The 23725-nt window shown below is 39.4% G+C and overlaps 1 protein-coding gene across 1 annotated transcript in view; it reads right to left on the bottom strand.

The window, feature by feature from the left end:
• The window catches only part of ntrk3b (neurotrophic tyrosine kinase, receptor, type 3b), a 227489-nt gene that overhangs the window by 4705 nt on the left and 199059 nt on the right, over window positions 1-23725 (bottom strand). Inside the window, exons 14-16 of the mRNA XM_085351927.1 lie at window positions 20008-20180; window positions 16220-16463; window positions 1832-1990 (exon numbers count right to left, since the gene is read on the bottom strand). Coding sequence (XP_085208053.1) covers window positions 1832-1990; window positions 16220-16463; window positions 20008-20180 — 576 coding nt within the window. The remainder of the gene's footprint in view (window positions 1-1831; window positions 1991-16219; window positions 16464-20007; window positions 20181-23725) is intronic.

Raw genomic sequence — 23725 nt, 5'->3', positions numbered from 1 at the left:
GGTTGCCTACCCCTGCTTTACACTCACAACTTCCATGATAGAGATTTTGGAGAAGTGAGAAACAATGTGTGAACACCTTGTTCTGGAGTGGTTTGTATTAGTTTTCTGCTTCCTTCCAACTTCTTTCTTCGAAAAATTTTATATTCATTATTTTAACTGGAGAGATCATACCAAACATGGTACCCAGAACATTAAATATTTCTTACAGCTTTTACTTAAATTCAAGCACCAACATTTATTTAATGGTCCATGTGTCACGGTCCTGGGTCGATGACCCAGTGTTTTGTGTATTATTGTTGTTATTCTATGATTTCTCCTTTGAATATGACTTCTTGTATTCTGAGTTCTTTTTTTGTATTCTAGTTTTAAGGTTTTGTTCTGTGCTCAGTCTGTTTCCTGTTTTACTTTGAAGGTCAGCGTATTCCATTTTGCTTCCTCCCAATCTCGTCTTTGTAATTAGTTTCAGCCGTGTTTCCCAGGTGTTTGCTCTCTGCCCTGTTCCCCACCTGTATTTAGTGTCTGCATGTGTTCCCGTTCATTGTCGCGTCGTCTCTAGTACTAGCCTGTGTGTTCTGTTTTCATGCCCCATTTCTAGCTCTCCCAGTTTAGGTTTTGTTTTGTGTTTGCCAGCAATAAAGCTGTGGTTTTTGAGTCTGAGTTCTGCCTCTGTGAGTCTGCATATCAGGTCTTTTTCCTGCCTGCCTGCACACAGACCATGACACCATGGGGTAACCTGCTATTCCATTTTGCTATCACATATAAAACTAAAACAGGGGTCTTGGTTAACGGGCACTAAGCAGAATAAATGTTTGAGACATGTCTGCCACAGAAAATGCATCACACTCTCTGCTAAAGAATCTATTTCTCTGTATAGAGTACATATATTACTCTTTGCTGTATTTAGAGATACCAAAAAACCAACCAATCAAACAAAAAAAAGCAGATAAGCTGGTCGGTGTAGCTCCGTAGAGGATGATAGTGGAGCCAGTGGAGCCCAGAAGTGTGATGCCTGTTTGAAACATGTTCCTACAGTACCCACTGTCACTGAGTCACTAATGCTCATTTATAATTATTGCAGTAATTTTTCAACGACTTAAACAATGACAACAACTGAATAATAGGCATGTGAATAAGTGAATAACAAGTACAAGAATTTCATCTGTACTATCTGTACGTACAAAATTACATTTGGAAAACAATTTACCTTCTTTGGCTGTGATATAATAAAGCACTCATCTCATCACAGTTTAATCAGCCGAGTGTTTCATTTAGCATGCCTAAAAACTTCTTCTGCGCAAGATGCAGAAAAATATGAAAATATCACATTTGTATAAAGCCCAAAAGCACATTGACACTTCTATTGATATTTCCATTCTATTGTAATGCCTGGGCTTACCCTACAAGCGTAATCCTAATTGAATTTTATTGATTTAAAGCAAAGACTTCAATGAAAAAACAGACCGCTCACGGGCGTTATGTAATGTGGGCATGGGCATCAATTTATCACCTCACCAAAGAGTGAAGAAACAACACGAGGCAGTAGATTAAGATCCAGAATAGCAGTGGTCATTTAAATCTGCTATTAGCAAGCTCGGGATTTCAGCCTTTCCCCCTCGCTGACGACATAAGGGGAAAGATTTTGATGTGCTTTGCAATAAGCTGCCCTACTTGATGTTTGGAAATGGAAAAGTAGACTTTCACATTTACCACTAGATGACCTGGAGCTATAATTTCCAGTGTGTGCATGAGATTCTGCAATTCAGCCTTTGATAATATGTGTGTGTGCTATATCTTGTGAAGGTTTATCTATCGTGCTTCAGGCGCTTTTTACCTCGTTGTTACCCAGCTGAAACCAAGGCTGCTTCCCATAGGTAAAGATCTCCCACAGAATGACTCCAAAGCTCCAGACATCGCTTTCCGTGGAGAACTTCCTGTACATGATGCTCTCTGGGGGCATCCAGCGAATAGGTAGCATGGTGTGTCCTCCAACCTGAGAGGAGAGTAGAGGAGCGGGGAGAGGAGATCTTTATTGCAAACAGAAATGTTGCAGCTAAGACAGAGATAAGAAGACTCAGTCATCAACACAACTCCCTGGTGTCTGGGGATTAACTGTCCATACATGTAACTGATACTCTGGGCTTAACATTTCATGAATGCCAGCTGCACTGCTGAATGTTGACACTGATGCAATATAGAAAAATGCTGACAGCTCTGTATGCATTGAAGCAACAGAAATACTTTAGGTTATCGTATAAAATGGCCCCTTTGTTCTTAAGTAAAACAGCAATCCTTTCTCTGCAGAGGTACAGGCATTAAGCAGAGGATCAAAGTCTCACAGCATGGAGCTGAATGTGGAATTTAATCAGTTTTTAAATAAATCAACCAAGGGGATAAGAGAGCTGCTGAATACACACTTATGCGCCATCATGGTAAAGACGTTCATGTGGCTTCTAAGGAATGTGATTAAATTCAACATAGCGGCATGCAAACATGCGTTTCTAAGATCTGCACACGGCAGGGACAGTTGAAGAATAGCACATATCAGCTTGAAGCAGTTTGGTGTCTGTAAACCAGCAGCACATGAAATGAAGTCTCCCCTTGCTGTAACTCCTTTCAGGGTGGATATTAATCGATTAGACAATCACCCATTAATCATCAGCTTCCATTAGCAGGCATTGTTTTAAGATCTATTTCCCATTCGTGTCAGTGACTGTGTTTTAATCATGGCCGTGTCGGGTTGAATAAGACCGATGTGGGAATGAGCTGCAAAGTATTGCAAGTTTCAGCTCAGAATATGAGTGCAGTATCACTTACGGTGATTACAGTGAAGGTAGTCTGACCTTTGCAGGAGAAATTTTTAGTGCTATTTTCTGATTGCCAGAAAAGTTTACTGGCAATCAGAAAATAGCTTAAAGCGCTTAAATAGCTGTCATAACCACATACATGTCAACACATGATTAAAGTTCAATACTCAGGCCATGTGCTGATTTCATGAGACAACAAATGTGGTGAAAGCTGCACAAATATATTTGGATGATGAGTACATGTTTTTCTTTACTTTTTACTGAGATAAAGGTTACTCTCAACATTTCCAAACGAAGGTTTAAGATAGTAGGATTATGATTACTAATTAACTCCCAAGAGTAAACATCTAATAGCCTTTAATAGACACTTAGTGTGTTTGTTGCCATATAGAACTAAGCAGACAGCAGTCTACATAGTTCTAGTTTATGTCCTAATACTACTTAATCACCATTCATTTGTAACATTCTAATACAAATGACTACTTACAATACTAATTCTAAGCATTCTGTTGCCCTATCACTTCCTGCTGTCATTTATTTGTATTATCTGGTTCAGTTTTTGGCCTTTGCTGTTTTTATCTTGACAGTTCCGTTGAGATAAAATACGATGGATTCTAAGCCTCTTTGAGGTTTTTATCTCTAAGTCAGTGAAAGCACTCCTGCAGCATATCAGACACACATCTATCATCTGTCCATCATCAAAACCACCCATCCATCCATGCATTCACTGATCTATCCATCCATCCATCCATCCAGCAAGCAAGCAGGCCAGCAAGTAGGCCAGCAAGCTAGCCAGTCAACTACTCTTTTGGGCTCATTTTCTGTGCTTAGGACAAAATAAAATCCACAATCAGACGTGCCATAGGCTCTGAAATCATCATTAGGAAAACCTCTTAGCTTGTAGCTGCATTCACCCTCATATGGTTCCTCCTATCTGTACCTCTGGGTTACAACACAATCAGATTCATTTAATCATAATAAGCTCTTTTCCCAACTCCATTTACCAGCTCCAACATCTGTGTGCCTTCAGCTGTGAGTGCTGCGTGGCATTTTAAGTATCGAGAAAAAAACACTCAGCTCAAGTCTTACTAATTACCTCCTAGTTCCGTAGCGCGCTCATTGCACATTTCCATTGAAAGTCAAACACAATCTCCGTGTGTCAGCTTGACGTAGCAGATGAATCTTGGTGGATGTTTTCAAAGAGACATAAGATTTGTCAGTTTGTCAAAAGTCTACTCCTTCCTGGGCATTTATTCAGAGCGTCCTTTAGTTTGTACACTTCATCAAATTTAGTTGCCGAGTTAGAGGCCTCTGTTTGTTTTCCTCTATATGTCCTTCATCTGCAACCTTCTCGAATATCTATTAAATGCACTAAGTTTATGTGTTAGCTCTTTCACTACTGACTATTAGCTACTTTCAAATTAGTCTTTTGTAAAACTACACAAGACAGTCTTGGAAACTATACGACACAGTCTCAGAAAATATACCCAAAAGTATCAATGACAACACTGGCTGCCCTTACAGGCATATAGTGCAGATCAAGCAGCAACCTCCAGGGTTGAAAAATGAAGCTCGCCTCAAAAAATGGACCAGGAATGTGGTGTTGGTCCCTTTTAATAGAATTACCTGTCTTGCTGTGAAGTGCAGCGCATCCAAGAAGCTTTTGCTTCAGTTTTGGTAAGTATAATCATATCTTTGCTTGGGCTGGATGGCAATCACACCTCGTTAACTGGGCTTGCTAGCATTGCTAGCTAGTTCACGTTTCAGGTTTCTGTGTTGAGCTGGGCTCTCTGCTTCAGGCTGTGTGTGCAGTCAATCAAAAAAGTACGTTTCATGTGCCCTATGACTCTTCCACTATGAGTGCCACCACCTCCCATCAGAGCTGTTATCAGCTAACAGTGATTAAATCGTGAAAAAAAATCTATAAACAGAAACATACAACAGTTAAAAAAAATATAACCAGGAACACAAACCTGGCTAAGAGGTTGGAATAATTTGAGATAATATGATGCAGAAAACCGTTAATCCTTGGATTTAGCACACGGTAAAAAAAATCAACATTTTAATTCTAATTAATAATTTTAATGCTGGATGCATTCTTGGTACTGCATCTAATATGAGGCCTGCACTGTAGAACTAGGTAACTTTAAACTGTATAAATGTAAATATTAGATATTACCATCCATAGTCTAATAAAGGAGAGATGTAAATCACTTTAGAGAATTAACAGCTTAATTCTATGTTTAGACTGAATTAGATACATAAAGAAAACATTTATACATTTGCACCATTCACCACTTGCCCACTTACAAAGAAATGAACAGTCTCTAATTTTTACATAAAAGCTATCAATTTATAACATTTTGTATTTTTATATATGTTACCGTCCATTACTATTTATAATTATTTGTAAGACTGTTTAATGCATTTATAAAAATAATCTATAAACCCAGACAGAATGAGAGTGGACTCGTTTGAGACGCATCTCTTTGCAGTAGAGGGACAACTGGTTGTATTCTGGTTATATTCGTACATAACAACAAGGTTACTGAGCATTTATGTGAGCTTTATGTAATTTTGAAGCTAAATTGCAACTGACAGCAACTGCGTCATTATTTGTGGAATTGAATTTATGAATTTCAGTTTTAAGTGCTCTATTTCTGCTGATTTGTCACAGTTAATGACCGTATTATCACAAACCGATTTTGTATAATTGCAAACTTGACTCCATTCAATCACAACCTAACAGCAGACTGACTGGTCTCGTGTTATCTCGGCCTTCACGCACCAAAGTCACTTTGAAGATGGCAGCTGACTGTGAGTGGTCACAGACAGAAAGAACCATTTCAAAGGCAACAAGATATCATGCTTACCGCACAATCTTCAAGTGTGACTGTAGCACTACTCAAATGGTAGCTTTTAGAACATATTAACTAAGCTTTTCAAAAAAGCCACAGGTCGCTCATGTATATTTCATGCTCTAAATGAGTCATCCTGTATTAACAAGCCAACATTAGCATTTTCCCTAAGTTCAGCTATACCAGGCAGATAGTAGGTTGAAAATAGTTATGACTCAGAAATGACTTGTTGGGTTCAAGCTGTTTAATTTTAGTGATAAAAAGGTGTCAAGTTCCATTTTTAAAAGTTGTTAGATATTTTAATTGGCTAAATTTGAACCTGTAAGTTAGACTAACATTTAAAAGAGAAACACAACCTTTTTTGAAAAGGTTAATTTTGATGACTGAAAGTCACACATACAATTTTGTACACACAAGTGAACCAAAATGTTCAGTGGAAAAAAAAACAACTCATGAAGGTGCCTAGTAGAACTACCTGGTGAATGGTTTGTAAGCCTTGTTATGAGATATACAATGGTAACCTATCATCATACAAGAAAGAAGAACCCCAAGGTGTTTTTGTGTCCTCGTTTATTGAACTCCTGATTGTAGCTCCTTGTCTCAGGTGTCTTGACTAAGTCGATATCTGGTGTGCAGAGTGTTTACCTGAAAGTGTTATCCCAAAGTTGTATGCTTTTCTCGGACTGAATACAAATCAATATTTGTACACAGGGCCTGCAGGTCAACAAGACCAATAGAGACACTATTCTTTACCAACACCTATATGCTGACTGAGAATCAGAATCACACTCCATTAACCTCCAGCATGTCAAACTGGAGGACACTGGAGGACGTTTCTTCTTTACTGAACACACTTTCATTATTCTTCAAATCCATTCACTTCCATATGGATGGGAGATGCTTAATATATGTGTTGTATCCTGTAAGATTTACTCATCAAAATGGCCACTGTCACATTTTCTCACAAAAATGTAATAATAATAATTAAGTATGAATCATTTCAACATAATGGCTGAAATATATAAAAACAGTCTCCAAAAGCAGTTTGGAAACATAGATCGCTAAAAGTATACTTCACAGATAATGTGGATTTTGAATTTCTATTTGTTATGACAGACATTTGCATTTCTGTCAAGTGTAGCGATGTTAAGTCTTTCTACTATTCAGAGCTTTATGCTTTAAAAACTTTTCCCTCTTTTTATCAGGAGGATTTGCAGAGTTTTACCTCCATTCTCCTGCTTTACATTGACACATGTTTATACCTCAGAGCAGCCCAGTACAACCACAGTCTTTCACTGAACCCGCCAGGGGTTAAGTGCTGTGCTCGACCGTGTCTCACTGTCGAGTTGTAAAGTACAAAGAATCAATGTATCATTCTCCTGAATCCTATAGAACCCCGGTTGTGCTTCTCTATAAGTTGCTCAAGGGCATCTGAGGTGTTACACAGATGCATCCTTTACCTCTTAATTTCTTGAGGCTTGCTCCGCCATCTCCCTGCCTAAACAATTATGATCCGTCACCACCTTGGAAGATAATCAAAGCTGCTGTTTTTCCTTCCTTCAGTGGTAGGACAGATAAAACAGTAATTAAGATAAACATAAATTCATGAAGCGTTCCAAATAAGGTGCCCTTTCTCCACATCCTGAATTAACACACTTATTGACAATGCCACTGGCAGTAGTTCTCTCTTCCACACACCCTTAAACTCATTCTTTAGGGTTTCACTTCAACCTGGTCTCATTACACATGGCACAGTTTAACATTGTACACAACATTAAGCCAATATTGATGCAGAGACCAGTCGCCCCTATTATGCAAAACCTCTGGGTCGAGGTAAGCTAGGTGGGCCGAGTGTGAGGTGAAGAAGTTGGCGAGGGGCTGTATACCAATCTGTCCCTCTGTGGAGCTTTATAAAGATTAAACAAAATTAATTAAGTTCCCGTTAGTCTAAATGACTTATCTGAGGTCCTCCCTGCCCACTGCATGCAAGGCCCAGCCTCAGATGCATACTAATGATTTAACCGGAGCCGCCGTGGCGAGGGGCATTAAAAGTGGCTGACTCGCTGCTTCCCAAATGATTGCATGCCATCACCTTGGGTTTTTGTGACAAGGCCATGGTAATTAGCTTGGAACATGGGGGAAAAGGAAAAAAAAAGCTGAACACATAATAAAAATAAAATAATTGCCCCTGTAATTATCCTCATCTTTCTCACTCAATGTCACATCAAGAAGCTGGCAATGCTCTGCGGGGAGTGAGGAATGAGTCTGGGGCTTTTTTTGTTGCTGTGTAAACTGGATTAGTGCTCTGCCTGTCCCACCGTAGCAGGGGAGTGATTGGATTAACGGCGTGGAGAGCACAGCAGCATGGCAGGGGGATAGATTACTGCCCCAGTCGGGCTCTTCGATGGGCGCACCGTGGCCTGTAGGGAGCCCTAGGAGGCCCCAGACATCTTAAAGGGCCCCGATAACCATCTTGAGACACTCTCTCTCCCTGCTTTAACCGTGTTGCTATCTCTGCTCTCCCAGCTCAAACAGCAACGAACACAAGTTCACATTTAGAGGCTATGATGTCCATTAGGTTTCTACCTGCTGCGCTGCTGCCAAGTGGAGATAAAGTGGTATCTACTCTGGCCACTGCATGCCAGTGGGTGGTGAAACTTTCTGAAGGTATTTATTTTTTTAAACAGGCGCGCGCGCGCGCACACACACACACACACACACACACACACACACACACACACACACACTTCACTATAGCTATCATGCAATTGTACTTTATTTTCTGTATCTAGCTCGCCAGGCTGATACTACAATGAGGAGAAAGGTAGGGCCTCATTGTTGTTGCTGACTTTGAACTGCATCTTGAATATGAATTATTTAGATACAGCTGGGTTTGGAAATGTCTGGACACTTCAATAGAACAAATACAGTGGGTTAAATGTAAAGTGCAAACCAGTGATCAGTGTCAAGATTATACGATTTACAATATAATTGTATAATAAAAGAAGCAGTATTGATGATAAAGTGATGGTACAAAACAATATGAGAGCCTGACATGTTTGTGGCTCTGCACATCCTGATTCATCCTAACAGGACAAGGACCCCTTTGACATTAGTCCACAGGGTCACTGCCAAAGTCCCTCTACAGTTGCTGATTGTACTCCATGCAAACATCTCTTAGATTGAAAAATGGCTCATACAGTATTTTAAAAAAATAGCTTGGAACTTGTTTGGACTGAAAAAAGAAACAAATATTTGTTTTTTTTAATGATTTCCAATCTTTGTGTCAGGTTACGCTAACCAGATGCTGGCTTTATCTTTAAATATCCCATAGAGGTATAAGAGTGCCATCAATCTCTCCATTTACGTCGCAACAAGAAAGCAAAAACATTTTCTAAATTTATTACTCCATACGGCAGTCATCATATAAGACAGCTGTGTTCTAGGCAAAGAGACAAGAACAAAACAAAAGAAACCTAAGGGGAATGGTAGAACAGACTTTTTTTATCCCTCCATGCAGAAATAATAAATATGGCCTGTGTACTCATTAGCACCAAGCTACACACAATTTTGCGGAGCTTGTGCTTGATAAATAATGCAGCAGAGGAGCGTTTCTTTGATCCTTGAAAAATAAGAGAAACCTGGTGACCATTTTTCTTCAAAGAAAGGCAGTGCAGGTAAGCACGGGCTTTCTGGCAGAGACACTAAGAACAAGTCCTTGAAAATGAGTCATTAGATTGTAACAGTGTTCGATATCCCATAGTCCATATCCATGAGTCAGTGTCTCTAAAATCATTTCAATTTTCCTAAGAAATACTAAGTGTAAGATATGGATTTTTGTTCTCCTTATTTACCCAAGCAAGGTTTACCGGACACATATTTTTGATCCTTGTTAATTATCAGCTTTACATTTAGACAGTTTTGCGCTGTTTAAGTACGTCGACTTCACGGATTCTTTTTGATGGTAGCGATCGGGCGGAGACTTTTATTTCCAAAATCAGACGTCTTTCTTTGCACTTCACAATAAAATACAGATGCATCCGGAGACCTAGCTAACTAGCCTACTTCCGCTACGTCTAGCGAGGTCTGGCTCACAACCGGAAGTCAACAAAATCTTATGGGTTCGGTGTCCCGCCCATTGTACCACCCCCTTCAACTGTCCTGCCTCCAGTCTTCCCCACCTCAGCACTCTAGATAAAATCACTTAAGTTTAAGTTTCCTAATCTTCCACACTTACAATGAAAATATAAAATCATGAGTACATAATCACATTTCACACAAGCACCACTTCCCACAGCGCTCACAGAAATGAGAAACAACGCAAACTTTGCTAAATGAAAACACTGAAGGTAAAAATCCTGGATAATTTTAATAAGAACTGTTGAAAAAGTAAAAAGAAAGTAAGCCTTTACGTATTATCATCTGAGAAGAACCTCTATGTCCGTGTTAATAAAATGAGTCCAACCCTCTATTTAAACTAGAAGAATTGGTGCACAGCATTACAGTCTGACTGCAGCTTTCAAGTAACCAGACTGAAAACTTTTCACTTTTCCATGCCTTGGGAGCAGAATATGACACTAATTGCAAAATTGCTGTTAATTACTCTTACAAATCAGAAGCTGCCTTGGACTCCTGATTAGACAGAACATTCAACATAACACTCTTAGACAACCTGCATGAGCCCCTTCATCTATCCTGCAGATGCTTCTGAAACTTCCGAAAACAACAACAGAAAAACAAAAACAGCAATGACTTGCTTTTCATTCTTGCAGCTTTAATGCCTAGCCACCTTTAGAGCATTCACTGTCATTTTGCCCACCTAACCATGTATAATTCAGTGCCTCACTCTCCGAGCCCAGGAAAAACATTTCCTGATATATCGCGAGGTACTGGTATAAAACAACTTCAGAGCAGGCTCGGGTGCTGCCGTCGGCCTGCACTAGCTCATGCAGTTGTCTCCTTTGAAACAACACAAAGGTATGTGCCTACAGTGTGAGGATGTGACAGATGGAAGTGATTTAGGACAATATTTGTCTTTTTCTTGAAGTTGCTCCCTCCTGCTGCAAAGTGTCTTTTGGGCAACGAGCATGGATACGACTAGTCAGCTATGGCAGTATTGTACTCTTGGCAGGACGCTGCTATTTATAATCACTCAACACAGGGAAAGTGTCCAATACTGTTAGGAGCGCCTTATCTCCGGGCTCTGTCAATATTCCTATGTGTAGGTGGGCACTGATGCTATCCCATCGCACCAAACAGCAGCTTCACTGCAATTCAGGCCACACACATCCAAATGCACACAAATACACGATAAATTCAAACTAAGACTGGTTCCCTTTTTCTTCTTCTACAAACCATTTCTCTGGTTTCTGTCTAACCCAACATAGTGATTTAAAAAAATATTTCCATTCCTCACTGCAGAGACTGTGTGTGTGTGTGCTGATTCAGTAAATTATTCAATAAATTATTCAACCATCTAAAATTTCTCCAATAAATTCACCACAGAGTTTGAAGCTAACGTTCAACTGGAAAAGTTACTCAGACTGACTCCCACCCGGCTGTTCCTGCAAGGCCTTTTTTTCACTGTCCCACTGTGTGTGTGTGTGTGCGTGTGTGCGTTTACCCCTAGCCCCTTTGTTAGCCTACGCAGAGCATAACTACACAAGAACAACCATCTGCTTGTTTTCATCTGTCAATGGGGAGCATACCATGTTTGGAGACTGAGCTCATCACCCCCACCTGAGACCTCTGCTGGTGGTAGTCAGGGTGATAAGGTGTGCTTGGAGACTCACCTTATCACCCTCATGTCCAACCTGCTCTGCACGGACACCCCATACAACCAGCAGAACATATCAAGGAAATGGTCCCCCATGATCCCAGCTTCCCACTCCCTTAAATATATTATACTGCATGTTTCACTCACACAAACAAAATCTTAAATGCTTACAAAACATGTCAAACATCCCCTGGTTGCCCAATTTGGCTTTATATCTGTTAAATCTTCTTGAAATTACTTTCTTTTGAGACCAAGCCAATAACTCACAGTACTGATATATTAAGCTTATAATTGTTAAAACAGCAACAGACAACTGAACCATTTAATCTTCCAGCTGATTGGTATCTGCTGCTAAATCGGTTGTGACTGAGAAAATAAAATGGGTTCTTAACTAAAATGAAGAAACAGTCTGTTTTAAACTTTACTTGTCCACAAAGAACCACTACAGCTACCAAGAGCTATTATCCAACCATGAGCTCCATGAAGGGGCTCACAGTTAAAGGGAAGAGAATTTTCTCCAATGTGTCATTTAGCTGTTTATCATTCTAAATTCTAATATTCAATCATAATATAAAGTCAGCACTAGAAAATAACCTAGCACAATACCTTGTAATTTGTCCAAGGGCTTGGGCACAGCTGACCAAGCCACCTTTGTGGATGGACTCTACAGTCTCTGGGCCATGCTGCAAATTTGTTTTCAATTTAATTATTATTGAGACAGCATAATTTTTCTGGATCTTAATCACCCTTCTTTCCTGCATTCAATGGATTATTTCCATGATGGGATTACTACACATGTAACCTACATATGTACAAATGATCTAGGATATTGTACAGTCCCATTTTACTCCACTTAGTCTGTGTTAAATGCAAATGACCCTCTACTTTCTCTAAGATCTGAGATGCTCAAGTAAAACTGCTCAGATGACTAAGGAGCTTGGAAAGAAAAGCGTCTGGACTTCTTTAAGTTGCTTGAAGACGTTTCACCTCTCATCCGAGAAGCTTCTTCAGTTCTGACAGTTAGACTACGATGACCCGGACAGACATATTGCTCAGATGACGCTGAAATGGTCAAACTTGTACTAAGGTTTTAGGTGTTATTACCTGAACTGTATCAAACATTGAAAATCTTGTTTGCAAAGCTCTTGGTTTTTTTTCTCTTTCTCTTTTTCTTGTGACCTCTAGGTCAAAATCTTTTTTTTTTTTTTTTTTTTCTATCTCCAGCTCACAAATGCTGATTATATACAAGCTAACTATTTTACATTTGTTAGATTAAGGTTTTTTTTTTAGTTTTTTTTTTTTTAAATGAGTGCACCATATCTAGTACAGGAGATCAGATTTGCGTCTCTGCAAACCACACTTATTTAACAAATATGCCACTACTTTCTACTGGAAGCATCTCAAACTGATTCGGGCTGTAGTGGAGAGATTTCATTTTAAAAGTTTGTCAGTGTAGCTGCTCTTAAATGTTGTGTTCAATCAGTTGTAGATTGTAATAGTTTCATTTGTCTGTTTATGTTTATGACAGTGTTTGTTGTTCTGTTGCTGAGTATTAGGGCCAAAGTAAGAAAAAATATATCTTATTGATCATTTTGAGAATGATTCAAAATGTGGAGATTACATTTGTTGTTTCAAGACAAACTGGCACAGCTGCTGTACCCTGAAGTACCCTAAATCACACTTCAGAATTGGTTTAAGTAACAAGGAAGGAAATGATTTCTCTTTTAGCACATAAACACAGTGTGGTTATCAGTATAAGGATGTTGAAAAGATGGTGCAGAAACATGCATCTGGTCAGATGGAAAAACACACAAACTCAGAAGAGTAGATTCATAGAACATGAAATGGCTGGTAATGGACAGATGCAAGGTTATCGATGGTTACACCCTCGTCCAATAAAGAGGATGGATGTTGTTTCACGAGACAGCTGATCAATTTATTTCACTAACTCATCCAAACAAGTAGGGCTGAACGATATATCGCATTTGCGATAATATCGCGACATGATCAAGTGCAATTTTCTAACCGCAAAGGCTGCGATTATACTCTGGACATGTCCAAATTCATGGGCTGCATCCTCCTGAGGCCGCATTTGTAGACCGATTACGTCACAGCGACGCGCCGAAGGCTGTCCAAATTACTACCATATCCCAGAATTCATAGCGCGGCCCAGCCAAACTCCAGTTTCCAGCAATGGCGGCCGCTACTAAGTTTTAAAATTACTCATACTAATCTTTCTGGGTCACAAAATAAACTTTTAACATATTTTCAGGCGAGAAAGTAGTTGTGTAAACATCAAATATCTGCTCGGTTTATCAAGATATCCCATATTTGCAAAAGTGCTTCGACGTTTTCAGAGGCGTCTGCTACCCACCAGCTCGACAGCTAGCCGGGAGCTCGAGGGTTACTGATGCGGCCGAGAACGGCACAACTCCCGGCACATCATTTTCAGATCACCGCGGAGTTTCGCTGCTCGGGTTAAACGTAATATATAAGTCACTTAGACAACCTAAAAATGTTATTGTTGGGCTTTTTTCAGTGTTTTGTTTGTTCGTGAGTAAATCGGTTTGGCTGAGATTAAAGTTATTAGATTAGATAAAATAAAACTTTATTAATCCCCCGGGTGGGTTCCTCCTTGGTTTTCACACAGCTGACTAAACGTCAAACAGAAAACTTATTAAACAGAAGTATGAGACAGTCGAGAATTTACACCAGTGTCTGGTTATATTTTAGATAGCAAGAAGCAGACGGCCGAGTTTATTAAACTCCACCGAGACAGCGGTGACGCTAATCAGAAGGCTAGACCGTCCAATTTCACGCCTTTAAACTTTAAAGGCGTGTTTGTGTGTGTGTTTATACAATTGCTATTATGTTTGCACTTTATGTGTAATGTTACTGACTGCAGAGATCAGTAAGATGTGTGTATTTTTTATTTATTAGTTTTATTTATTTAATATTATTTTTTAATTGAATGACTGTCTAGTAGTTCACAGATGTCGAAAAACTGAGTGTGGTAAAGCCACTGATTTTTTTTATGTATATTTCTGCAATCTGCACATTGTACTGACTTTCATTTTAATGTTTACACCAGGGTTCCTTGTCAGCACTTTATGCTCAGATGTTTGTAAGCTAAAAATAAACTATTGTGTATGTTCAAATATACTGTTGTGATTGAAGAAGTTAAATAAAAATGTCAGTCATCAATTCATGCATCACCTCATGTCATCATAACAGAGGTCTGTCTTCCAGGAAAGAACAGTTTAAAATTAATGTAATATAGTATTGGCCATACTATATGATGTATTGCTTGTCTTTGTTTAATAATACAGAAGACAAAGACCTTAAAAAATAATCGCATATCGCATCGCAATCGCAATATTGGGGCAAAAAATCGCAATTAGATTATTTTCCATAATCGTTCAGCCCTACAAACAAGGCATTTTGGAGAAGGTGTAGCAGGATATAGAGTACTTGAAACAACAATGAAATCTCCACATTTCGACTTTTTTCTCAAAATAGATTTTGGACTTTAATCTCGAAATTTCGACACTATTCTCAAAATGATCAACAATATATATTTTTTTCCATAACAAAGGTAACAACACTACCACTTTTTAAATCTACTACTATTTTCAGTCTTCCACTTTATAAATTATTGATGGTAAGCTCATTGATAGCATTGAATAATATATTTCAGAAGTGTGGCTGACAAATGAACATGTCATCAAACTATATCACTGAATATTAGAGAAGTCTTTAATATTCTAAAGATTAAGTAGCTTCATGTGCACAAAAACATCAAATATGCTTAAAATGACTGAGTTTGAAGTCACACTTGAAATGAAAACATATATGTTTGTGTTTTAAATTTTACAGTGGTCTTCTCAACACTTTTCCTCAGCTTAACTTTATGAAACCCTTTTGCCCAATGAGAGCCCAGCCATTGAAAAGTACACACAGAATCTGGCAATAATTACTTCATAAGAAGAACAAATAAGCTTAATCGCTCTTATGTCCGTTACACAGATTGTGGATGGACATGGACCCATGCACCAACTGCTAAAAGCATCTCCCCTCAAATTTCCTCAGACATTATTTCATGCGTGCAGAGCTGCTTACCCAGCAGGCAAGTACTTCATAACTGCTGGCGTTGCCCCAAGCAATGTCCGAACTGTCCCAGCTGTCACGCTGGGAAAACAGAATCAGGCGCACCTAAAGTCATTTCACAGGCCCAGGCTTTTTAAAGCAGCCAGATCTGTAGCAGCCATCACTCCACATATTTGTTCAGCAAAAATGCTAAATTCTTCAGCAAAGTAGTTGCCGCCTGGCATTCATCGTCGCTAATCGTGTTAAACAGTAGAGAAGACAGGAATTGGACGCTATATAAACAAGCCTTTAAGCATTAGGCTAGAGGCTCAGCAGGCTCATCTCATCTCATACCATGCTGCTAAACAGCTCCATCCTTGCCTGCATGTATAGCTGGCTGCGCAGTCCTGGGGCTGTATTATGGATGGGAGAGCTGATAACTCTCCTCAGAAAAGAAAAATTAAATAAAATGACGCAGCAGAGTAACACCCTTCACCCATTAGAAATATGTTTCTTACTAAGAGCTACAAAGGCTTTATTACAAGATAACATAGAGAAGAGGCCAAGTGAATATGGCAGAATTGTCTGAGGTGTGGAAAAAGTTTAAATCGTTTCGGCCTCACTCACGCTTGCAAACAGCTCTTTCTTTTAATCAAAAATAACAAGCGAACCAAACAATACCGGCTGACGCTTACCCTGTAGTAGTCACTGCTGTAGATGTCCCTGGACATGCCGAAGTCTCCAATCTTCACCAGCAGGCCGTTGCCCACCAGGCAGTTGCGGGTAGCCAGATCTCTGTGCACAAAGTGCTGGGAGGCCAGGTAAACCATGCCTGAGGCAATCTGGGTGGCAATGTGCAGCATCTGGGAAAGGCCCAGCTCTCCGTTGGACTGCAGTGGCTGGCCATCTACCAGGATCATGGCATCTGGGCCGTGGGCTCTGTATTACAAAGAATAGTGGATGATGATTTGATGTACTTGTATTTATATTGGTGGATTCTGGATAATGTTGACTTGAGCTCTGTGGTATTATTTTACAGTTAGACTTGAATTATCATGTTGTGTCCAGTCAAATTTGAAGGATGCAATTAAGACCAAAAACTCATCGGGAAGGTGTTTACTGAGCATAGATTAAGGCAGCTGAAGGGTTCTTTTCTCACAGACTTGTATACAACCAGACCCCCTGCTGGCCATTTGATAGAATGCAGGTTTAAATTCAAATTCAAATTCAAATTTTATTTGTCACGTACACAGTCATACACAGTACGATATGTAGTGAAATGCTTGGACAACTGCTCGTGACCTAAAGAAAACAAAAAAGGAAAAGGCTATGAATAAGATAGGAAATAAATATGAAAAATTAAAAAGGGTAAATTTAACTAGGAAGGAATAGAATATAAATTAAGGTTAAAAATGAAATAACTGTACAACACAAATTAGAATGAAGGGTAAAGCACAACAGTCTAATGCCCAAGCGAGGCTCCAGCCTTGTCTTATGAAACCAACTTATTATTTATTAGAAAGTGAACTCTGTTATTTCTTCTCTCCTACTGTAAGTTTCATAGCTACACTTTAATTACTGGCTATAGGACCCTTTAGAGAACATTCTACATGTTGAACGAGCCTGCCTCTTTAAGAAGTAATCCAAAGCTCCTTATACTACTAATAAACCCTTATCCTGGCAATATATGTGCCTCTTTGTACCTATTGAGGATAATTACCATAATAAAGCGAGACTGTTAGAAATATTAACAAATGAACTATACTCTGCAAGCACTGCTTTACTGGCAGCGATAAACTGTTATGTGTCTGTTGTTTTTAATTCTGTGGTCGTAAGCTGTGAGCTTAGAGATTTTTTTCTTTGGCAAAAGTTTCATGTAAGCCAACTTGTCAGGAATTTTAACCAAGTCTCTGGATTTTCATCACAGGACTGTACATTTACCAGTAGGGCTGGGCCATATTATACCGTTCACGGTAATACCGGTATAATGTTAGGCAACGATAGGAAAATGAAATATCGCGATAGAATGGGAGTAAAACGCGCATGCGCCGTGCCTTTGTTTTCATACGCACATGGCCGATTGTTGAGTGAAACAGATGAACCAGAATTGGTTTGTAAAAATGGTGCAACTTCAGTGATGTGGAACTGGTTTGGTGTTTGTCCGTCAGATACACGACAAAGCACATTTTTTTGCAGAACATGCAAGCGGCCGTCGTTATTGTCGTATTTGTCAGACTAAGATGCTCTTAAATCTGGGAGTAATCTGGGTCCTAAACTCCGTATGCTTCAGGTCAAACAACACTGCAGCATCACAGAGTTAAAAACTGTCTAAATTCTTTCATCTTTAATAAAACGATCAGCATTGCTGCTTTACCAGGTGTAACTATGAAGTTTAACTTCCAGGCATCCATGAAAACTAAAGTTATTACATTTAACGGAGTTAGACGTTAGCAGGAAGCTAGCGGAAGTTAGCTCGCTAGTTTCGCTAGTTACCTAAGCATGATATAGCATGTTCTGACTGAGAGATTTCTGAAAAAAATCAAACGTACAGTTCTGCTATCACTTCCAACATAAATGAAGACAGGAAACTAAACAGCAGTGACGTTTGTAGGGTTACTGAAGTTGGGCTAGCTGGTATATAATGATGTGCTACGTGATCGCTAGCGACACAGCTATGTTAGCATAACATAAACAGTGAAGCTGGAGGACGAACACTAACACTTTTCCACTTATAAAAGTTAACGTGAAGGTTCTTCATGGTTAGAGACAAATGCAATCGCATGGCAGGATGCTGTAAACGGACCAAACTTCAGTCAGGAGAACAACTGAGATAATCCATCCACAATACGAGGTTAGTCATTAATATACTGCAACAACATGGGAATAGAGCAGCTGCCAGAGAATTCAACATTAATGAATCAATGGTACAGAAGTGGAGGAAGCAAGAAGAATGAGTTTAATAAAGTTTGATTTATCTGACTGCTTTGTTTCGCTTAATGTGCCTTATAATCCCGTGCACCTTATGGTCCGAAAAATACGTACTGCACACTGCAGTTTAATGTTGCAAAGCACCTCTTTTTAACTTCAGTGGATATTATACATGGTTATGCTCAGGATATGTCAGCCCATTTCTACTGGAAATGCCTTTTGGTTAAACTTTCAGCAAGGAATTTGCATTTGCACTGTTACATTTTTATAAAGCTTTAATGTACATAAAAACCAGCTTCTTGTTTAAGTGGAAATTAAATGGAAGGTTGTCTTTTTGCGCTAGTAATGTTGTGGAGTTGTATTTTGTCTCGCATCAATTATATCGTCGGTTATATCGTTATCGCAAATTTTCAAATATATATCGTGATAAATATTTTTGGCCATATCGCCCTGCTCTATTTACCAGAACAGGTTGACTGCAGGTTTCTGGGTGACGATGAAGAACTCATTTCCTGTGAAGACTTCCTGCTGTTCTCATCACCTTCTCGTCACTTTGATTACAGACCAGGTGTCATGCAGGGAGGACTACCGCTCTCTCACTCTCTCGGCCTGTTTTTCCATCCCCAAGTCAGAATTTTATTGCAGCTCAATTTTCCTCTTGTTTTTAGTGTGTCTGTTATAATTTCACTCTGCTGTTGGCGGATTAGTAGTACTTTTTCTTTCGCCTTTCTGCTTCTTATTATACTTCACAGACATACAGTAATAGGTGAATAAGAGCAGGGTGCCCTGCTGCTTATCTGAAGGTTGAATTTGGACCTGCACGTTAGATCTTGTATTCACTCCTATTGATTCCCTGCACATCTCATCTCTTAAATGTGACCAACAGGACCAACAGACCAAGAATCAGCTGCGTCTTGCACCTTGCATGAAAGAATTTCATCATTCGCGACATTGCCTTTCATTTCAGGAATGATTTCCCAACAGAAAGTCTTCACGCACTCTTGAATGCACACAGACATTCACACTCACACTCCATCGTAACATGTCATCTTTTCAACTATTGCTGAAATTTCAAAAACAAGATCGACCACACACACACACACACACACACACACACACACACACACACGTGCACGTGCATACACACTGCTGCTGCTGTGTACACTCTTGAAATAGCAGACTTCTTTCCCAGATTCCTTCTTTGCACACTGACATCAACTCCAGTGAAGCTTCCCATTACCAAAGAGCTTGCTGTACCGGCATCGTGTCACTTTTGTTGAAGCTTATCAGAGGTCACTTCCCTTGGTACAGTCTGACATTATGGAACAAAAGCACTAAAGCACTCGTGTTTGCTAACGCACAAAGCTGTGAAGCAAGCCGGATATTTGCGGCAGCTATTTCACAAAAGAATTTCAGGTTTTTAGTCTTACTTTCATTTACTGTACGTATTGTGAATGAGCCGGTGCGTAGTTCCAACATACTCGCACATATTTGCATTGTTAAGTTAACCTCCTAATTTCAAGAAATGTTCAATTTTCAATAATAAAAACTTTACCTGAGGAATTTGTTGAGGTCTCCATGTTTCATGTATTCGAACACCATAATGAGAGGGTCTCCATCTACGCACACGCCATAAAACTTAACAATGTGGTCATGCTGCAGGTTGGTCAGCAGCTCGGCCTCTCTCTGGAAGTCCTTCCTGGCTGACAGGTTGGGATCTTTAAGAGTCTGAAAGGAGAAATAAAAAAGTCAGATTTACATATTTTGAAAACTACACTGGTTTGTTATCCAGGATCTAAAAAAATCATGAAGTCTTCATTTACGTGCCATTGGGGAATCAATCATCCTTTGCATCCTGTTGATACTTACTATCTACTTTACCAGTGAACGGTTTCATGGTTCTGAAAAAGATCTGCTAAATCTGCTAAATTTGAGTGATCAATCAATAGAAAATTGCTGCTTTTCCTGGTATCAGGCACTGACAGATACATTTTTATTAACACTTTAAAATGATCTACAGTATGGTGCATTAATTGCTACATGTTTAGCTCTGCCAGCAAAATAACATCAGAGAAAGCTCGCTTCAGCTTTTAGAGGATACAACTTTTTCTTGCCCTGATTGATTCAGGTTGGCTTCTGTCTTCCAAATGAGAATCATCCACTTAGTATGCTAGACTATCTGACAGTTTTAGTTAGTCCTTGATTCACCCTCACATGCCACCATGACCTTGACAACCCAGGTTTTGAGAGAAATTGCCTGCGTGGATTACCATGAAATCTGAGGACATAAGAACCTTCAAGGTTCCCAATAAAATAAATAAATAAATAAATAAATAATAATTATGCTAATCAGCAAGGGTTAGCGAGATAAACTCAACTAGAGAACAAGCCAAATGTTATTTTCTAAACATCAGCATGTTTTTTTTTTCATTTCCTTTTTCTTATGCAGCAGAAATGAAAAGCTGGAGGCTGTTAAGTTTCAATTTACCAAACGAACAAGGGCACAATGAGATGATGTGTGTAAAATACTACTAGCCCGACCTGATATAGGTGTAAAATACATGTTGAAAATATGATATTTAATCCAAGTGGTCACATGCTTCATGTATGCCAGGAGTTATTATTTGTTTCCACTGAACTTTTACTGATGCACAAATATTTTTGTTCCTAAATAGAGATGGATGGAAGTTCACTTTTTGTCACTGTTAATTTGTCACTACAGTAATTTAAGAATTTATTTGCTCACTTTAAGCGCCGTACTTTTAGGAAATCAGCACTGAGATGCCATACAGGGAGTGCAGAATTATTAGGCAAATGAGTATTTTGTCCACATCATCCTCTTCATGCATGTTGTCTTACTCCAAGCTGTATAGGCTCGAAAGCCTACTACCAATTAAGCATATTAGGTGATGTGCATCGCTGTAATGAGAAGGGGTGTGGTCTAATGACATCAACACCCTATATCAGGTGTGCATAATTATTAGGCAACGTCCTTTCCTTTGGCAAAATGGGTCAAAAGAAGGACTTGACAGGCTCAGAAAAGTCAAAAATAGTGAGATATCTTGCAGAGGGATGCAGCAGTCTCAAAATTGCAAAGCTTCTGAAGCGTGATCATCGAACAATCAAGCGTTTCATTCAAAACAGTCAACAGGGTCGCAAGAAGCGTGTGGAAAAACCAAGGTGCAAAATAACTGCCCATGAACTGAGAAAAGTCAAGCGTGCAGCTGCCAAGATGCCACCAGTTTGGCCATATTTCAGAGCTGCAACATCACTGGAGTGCCCAAGAGCACAAGGTGTGCAATACTCAGAGACATGGCCAAGGTAAGAAAGGCTGAAAGACGACCACCACTGAACAAGACACACAAGCTGAAACGTCAAGACTGGGCCAAGAAATATCTCAAGACTGGTTTTTCTAAGGTTTTATGGACTGATGAAATGAGAGTGAGTCTTGATGGGCCAGATGGATGGGCCCGTGGCTGGATTGGTAAAGGGCAGAGAGCTCCAGTCCGACTCAGACGCCAGCAAGGTGGAGGTGGAGTACTGGTTTGGGCTGGTATCATCAAAGATGAGCTTGTGGGGCCTTTTCGGGTTGAGGATGGAGTCAAGCTCAACTCCCAGTCCTACTGCCAGTTTCTGGAAGACACCTTCTTCAAGCAGTGGTACAGGAAGAAGTCTGCATCCTTCAAGAAAAACATGATTTCCATGCAGGACAATGCTCCATCACACGCGTCCAAGTACTCCACAGCGTGGCTGGCAAGAAAGGGTATAAAAGAAGAAAAACAAATGACATGGCCTCCTTGTTCACCTGATCTGAACCCCATTGAGAACCTGTGGTCCATCATCAAATGTGAGATTTACAAGGAGGGAAAACAGTACACCTCTCTGAACAGTGTCTGGGAGGCTGTGGTTGCTGCTGCACGCAATGTTGATGGTGAACAGATCAAAACACTGACAGAATCCATGGATGGCAGGCTTTTGAGTGTCCTTGCAAAGAAAGGTGGCTATATTGGTCGCTGATTTGTTTTTGTTTTGTTTTTGAATGTCAGAAATTTATATTTGTGAATGTGGAGATGTTATATTGGTGTCACTGGTAAAAAAATAATTGAAATGGGTATATATTTGTTTTTTGTTAAGTTGCCTAATAATTATGCACAGTAATAGTCACCTGCACACACAGATATCCCCCTAAAATAGCTAAAACTAAAAACTACTTCCAAAAACATTCAGCTTTGATATTAATGAGTTTTTTGGGTTCATTGAGAACATGGTTGTTGTTCAATAATAAAATTATTCCTCAAAAATACAACTTGCCTAATAATTCTGCACTCCCTGTAAAAGCAAGGAAGCATAGTTTCTTACAACAAATTGATGTGCCTTCTATATTGGACAGAATTTTTTGTTATTATCAAGGTAAAGCTTTTGCATTGTTGCAGTATGGGTGGACAAAATGTTCAGAGAGAAAAAGGAAGACTTCAGGGGTATTCCTATAACTACAGACGGAATCTGTATTTGCCTCTGGACCATTTAGTAAGGAACATTCAGTATGAAATGTCCTTGGTTCTGTACATCCTGAGAGTCAAGCAAATGGAGTAAGCATTACATACAATGGCACTTCTAAATAATATTAGTATTTTGAAAATAAAACAGAAAATTATTAATGAAGAACAAACCATGACCGGAGACAGTTGGTGTTGATGCATGTCCTGGTCTGCCTCCAACTTAAAACTTTCAAGACTTAAAGGATCTGCTGTTAATATGCTGCTGCCAGATAGCTGTACTGCTCACAATACATCTTTCTACAAACAATTACAGCTGTCTGAGGAGTAGAGATGAACTCAATGTACACATTAATTGATTTGACTGGAAGTAAGATCAAGCAGGCAAATAAACTGAACTCATTTAAAGTCTAGACCACATAATTTTCTAAATCGTACTTGTTTCACAAATATCAAATAAATGCAATAATATATTACTGGTGCGTCTGCTGGAGGAGAAAAAAAGACTTTTGGCAGTTCATCAGCAACAGAAAAATAGGGAGTGTTGATTATCCTAGTCTCTTTAGCATTGGTTCCTGTTTTCCCAGCCTGCTGCTGACATTATTACAGATGGAATGACCTTGGCATGGAAATGCATTTACTCATATGTGCTCTTCTTCCAGTGAAATGCTAGAGGTGGTTGAGATGTACAGCAGAGTAGGTAAAATGGCCATAAAATTCTATTACCAAATCAAACCGCACTCTTAAGGAAATGTTTCTTGTCTGGGCATTCCTCCA

This window comes from Diplotaxodon limnothrissa, linkage group LG1 (genome assembly GCF_057381915.1).
Source record: "Diplotaxodon limnothrissa isolate DT_005_m linkage group LG1, D_limnothrissa_male_GT1.1, whole genome shotgun sequence".
In the NCBI taxonomy this organism is placed as follows: Eukaryota; Metazoa; Chordata; class Actinopteri; order Cichliformes; family Cichlidae; genus Diplotaxodon; species Diplotaxodon limnothrissa.
Note: the sequence above shows the minus strand (reverse complement) of the source record. Positions and strands in the feature narration are given on the sequence as shown.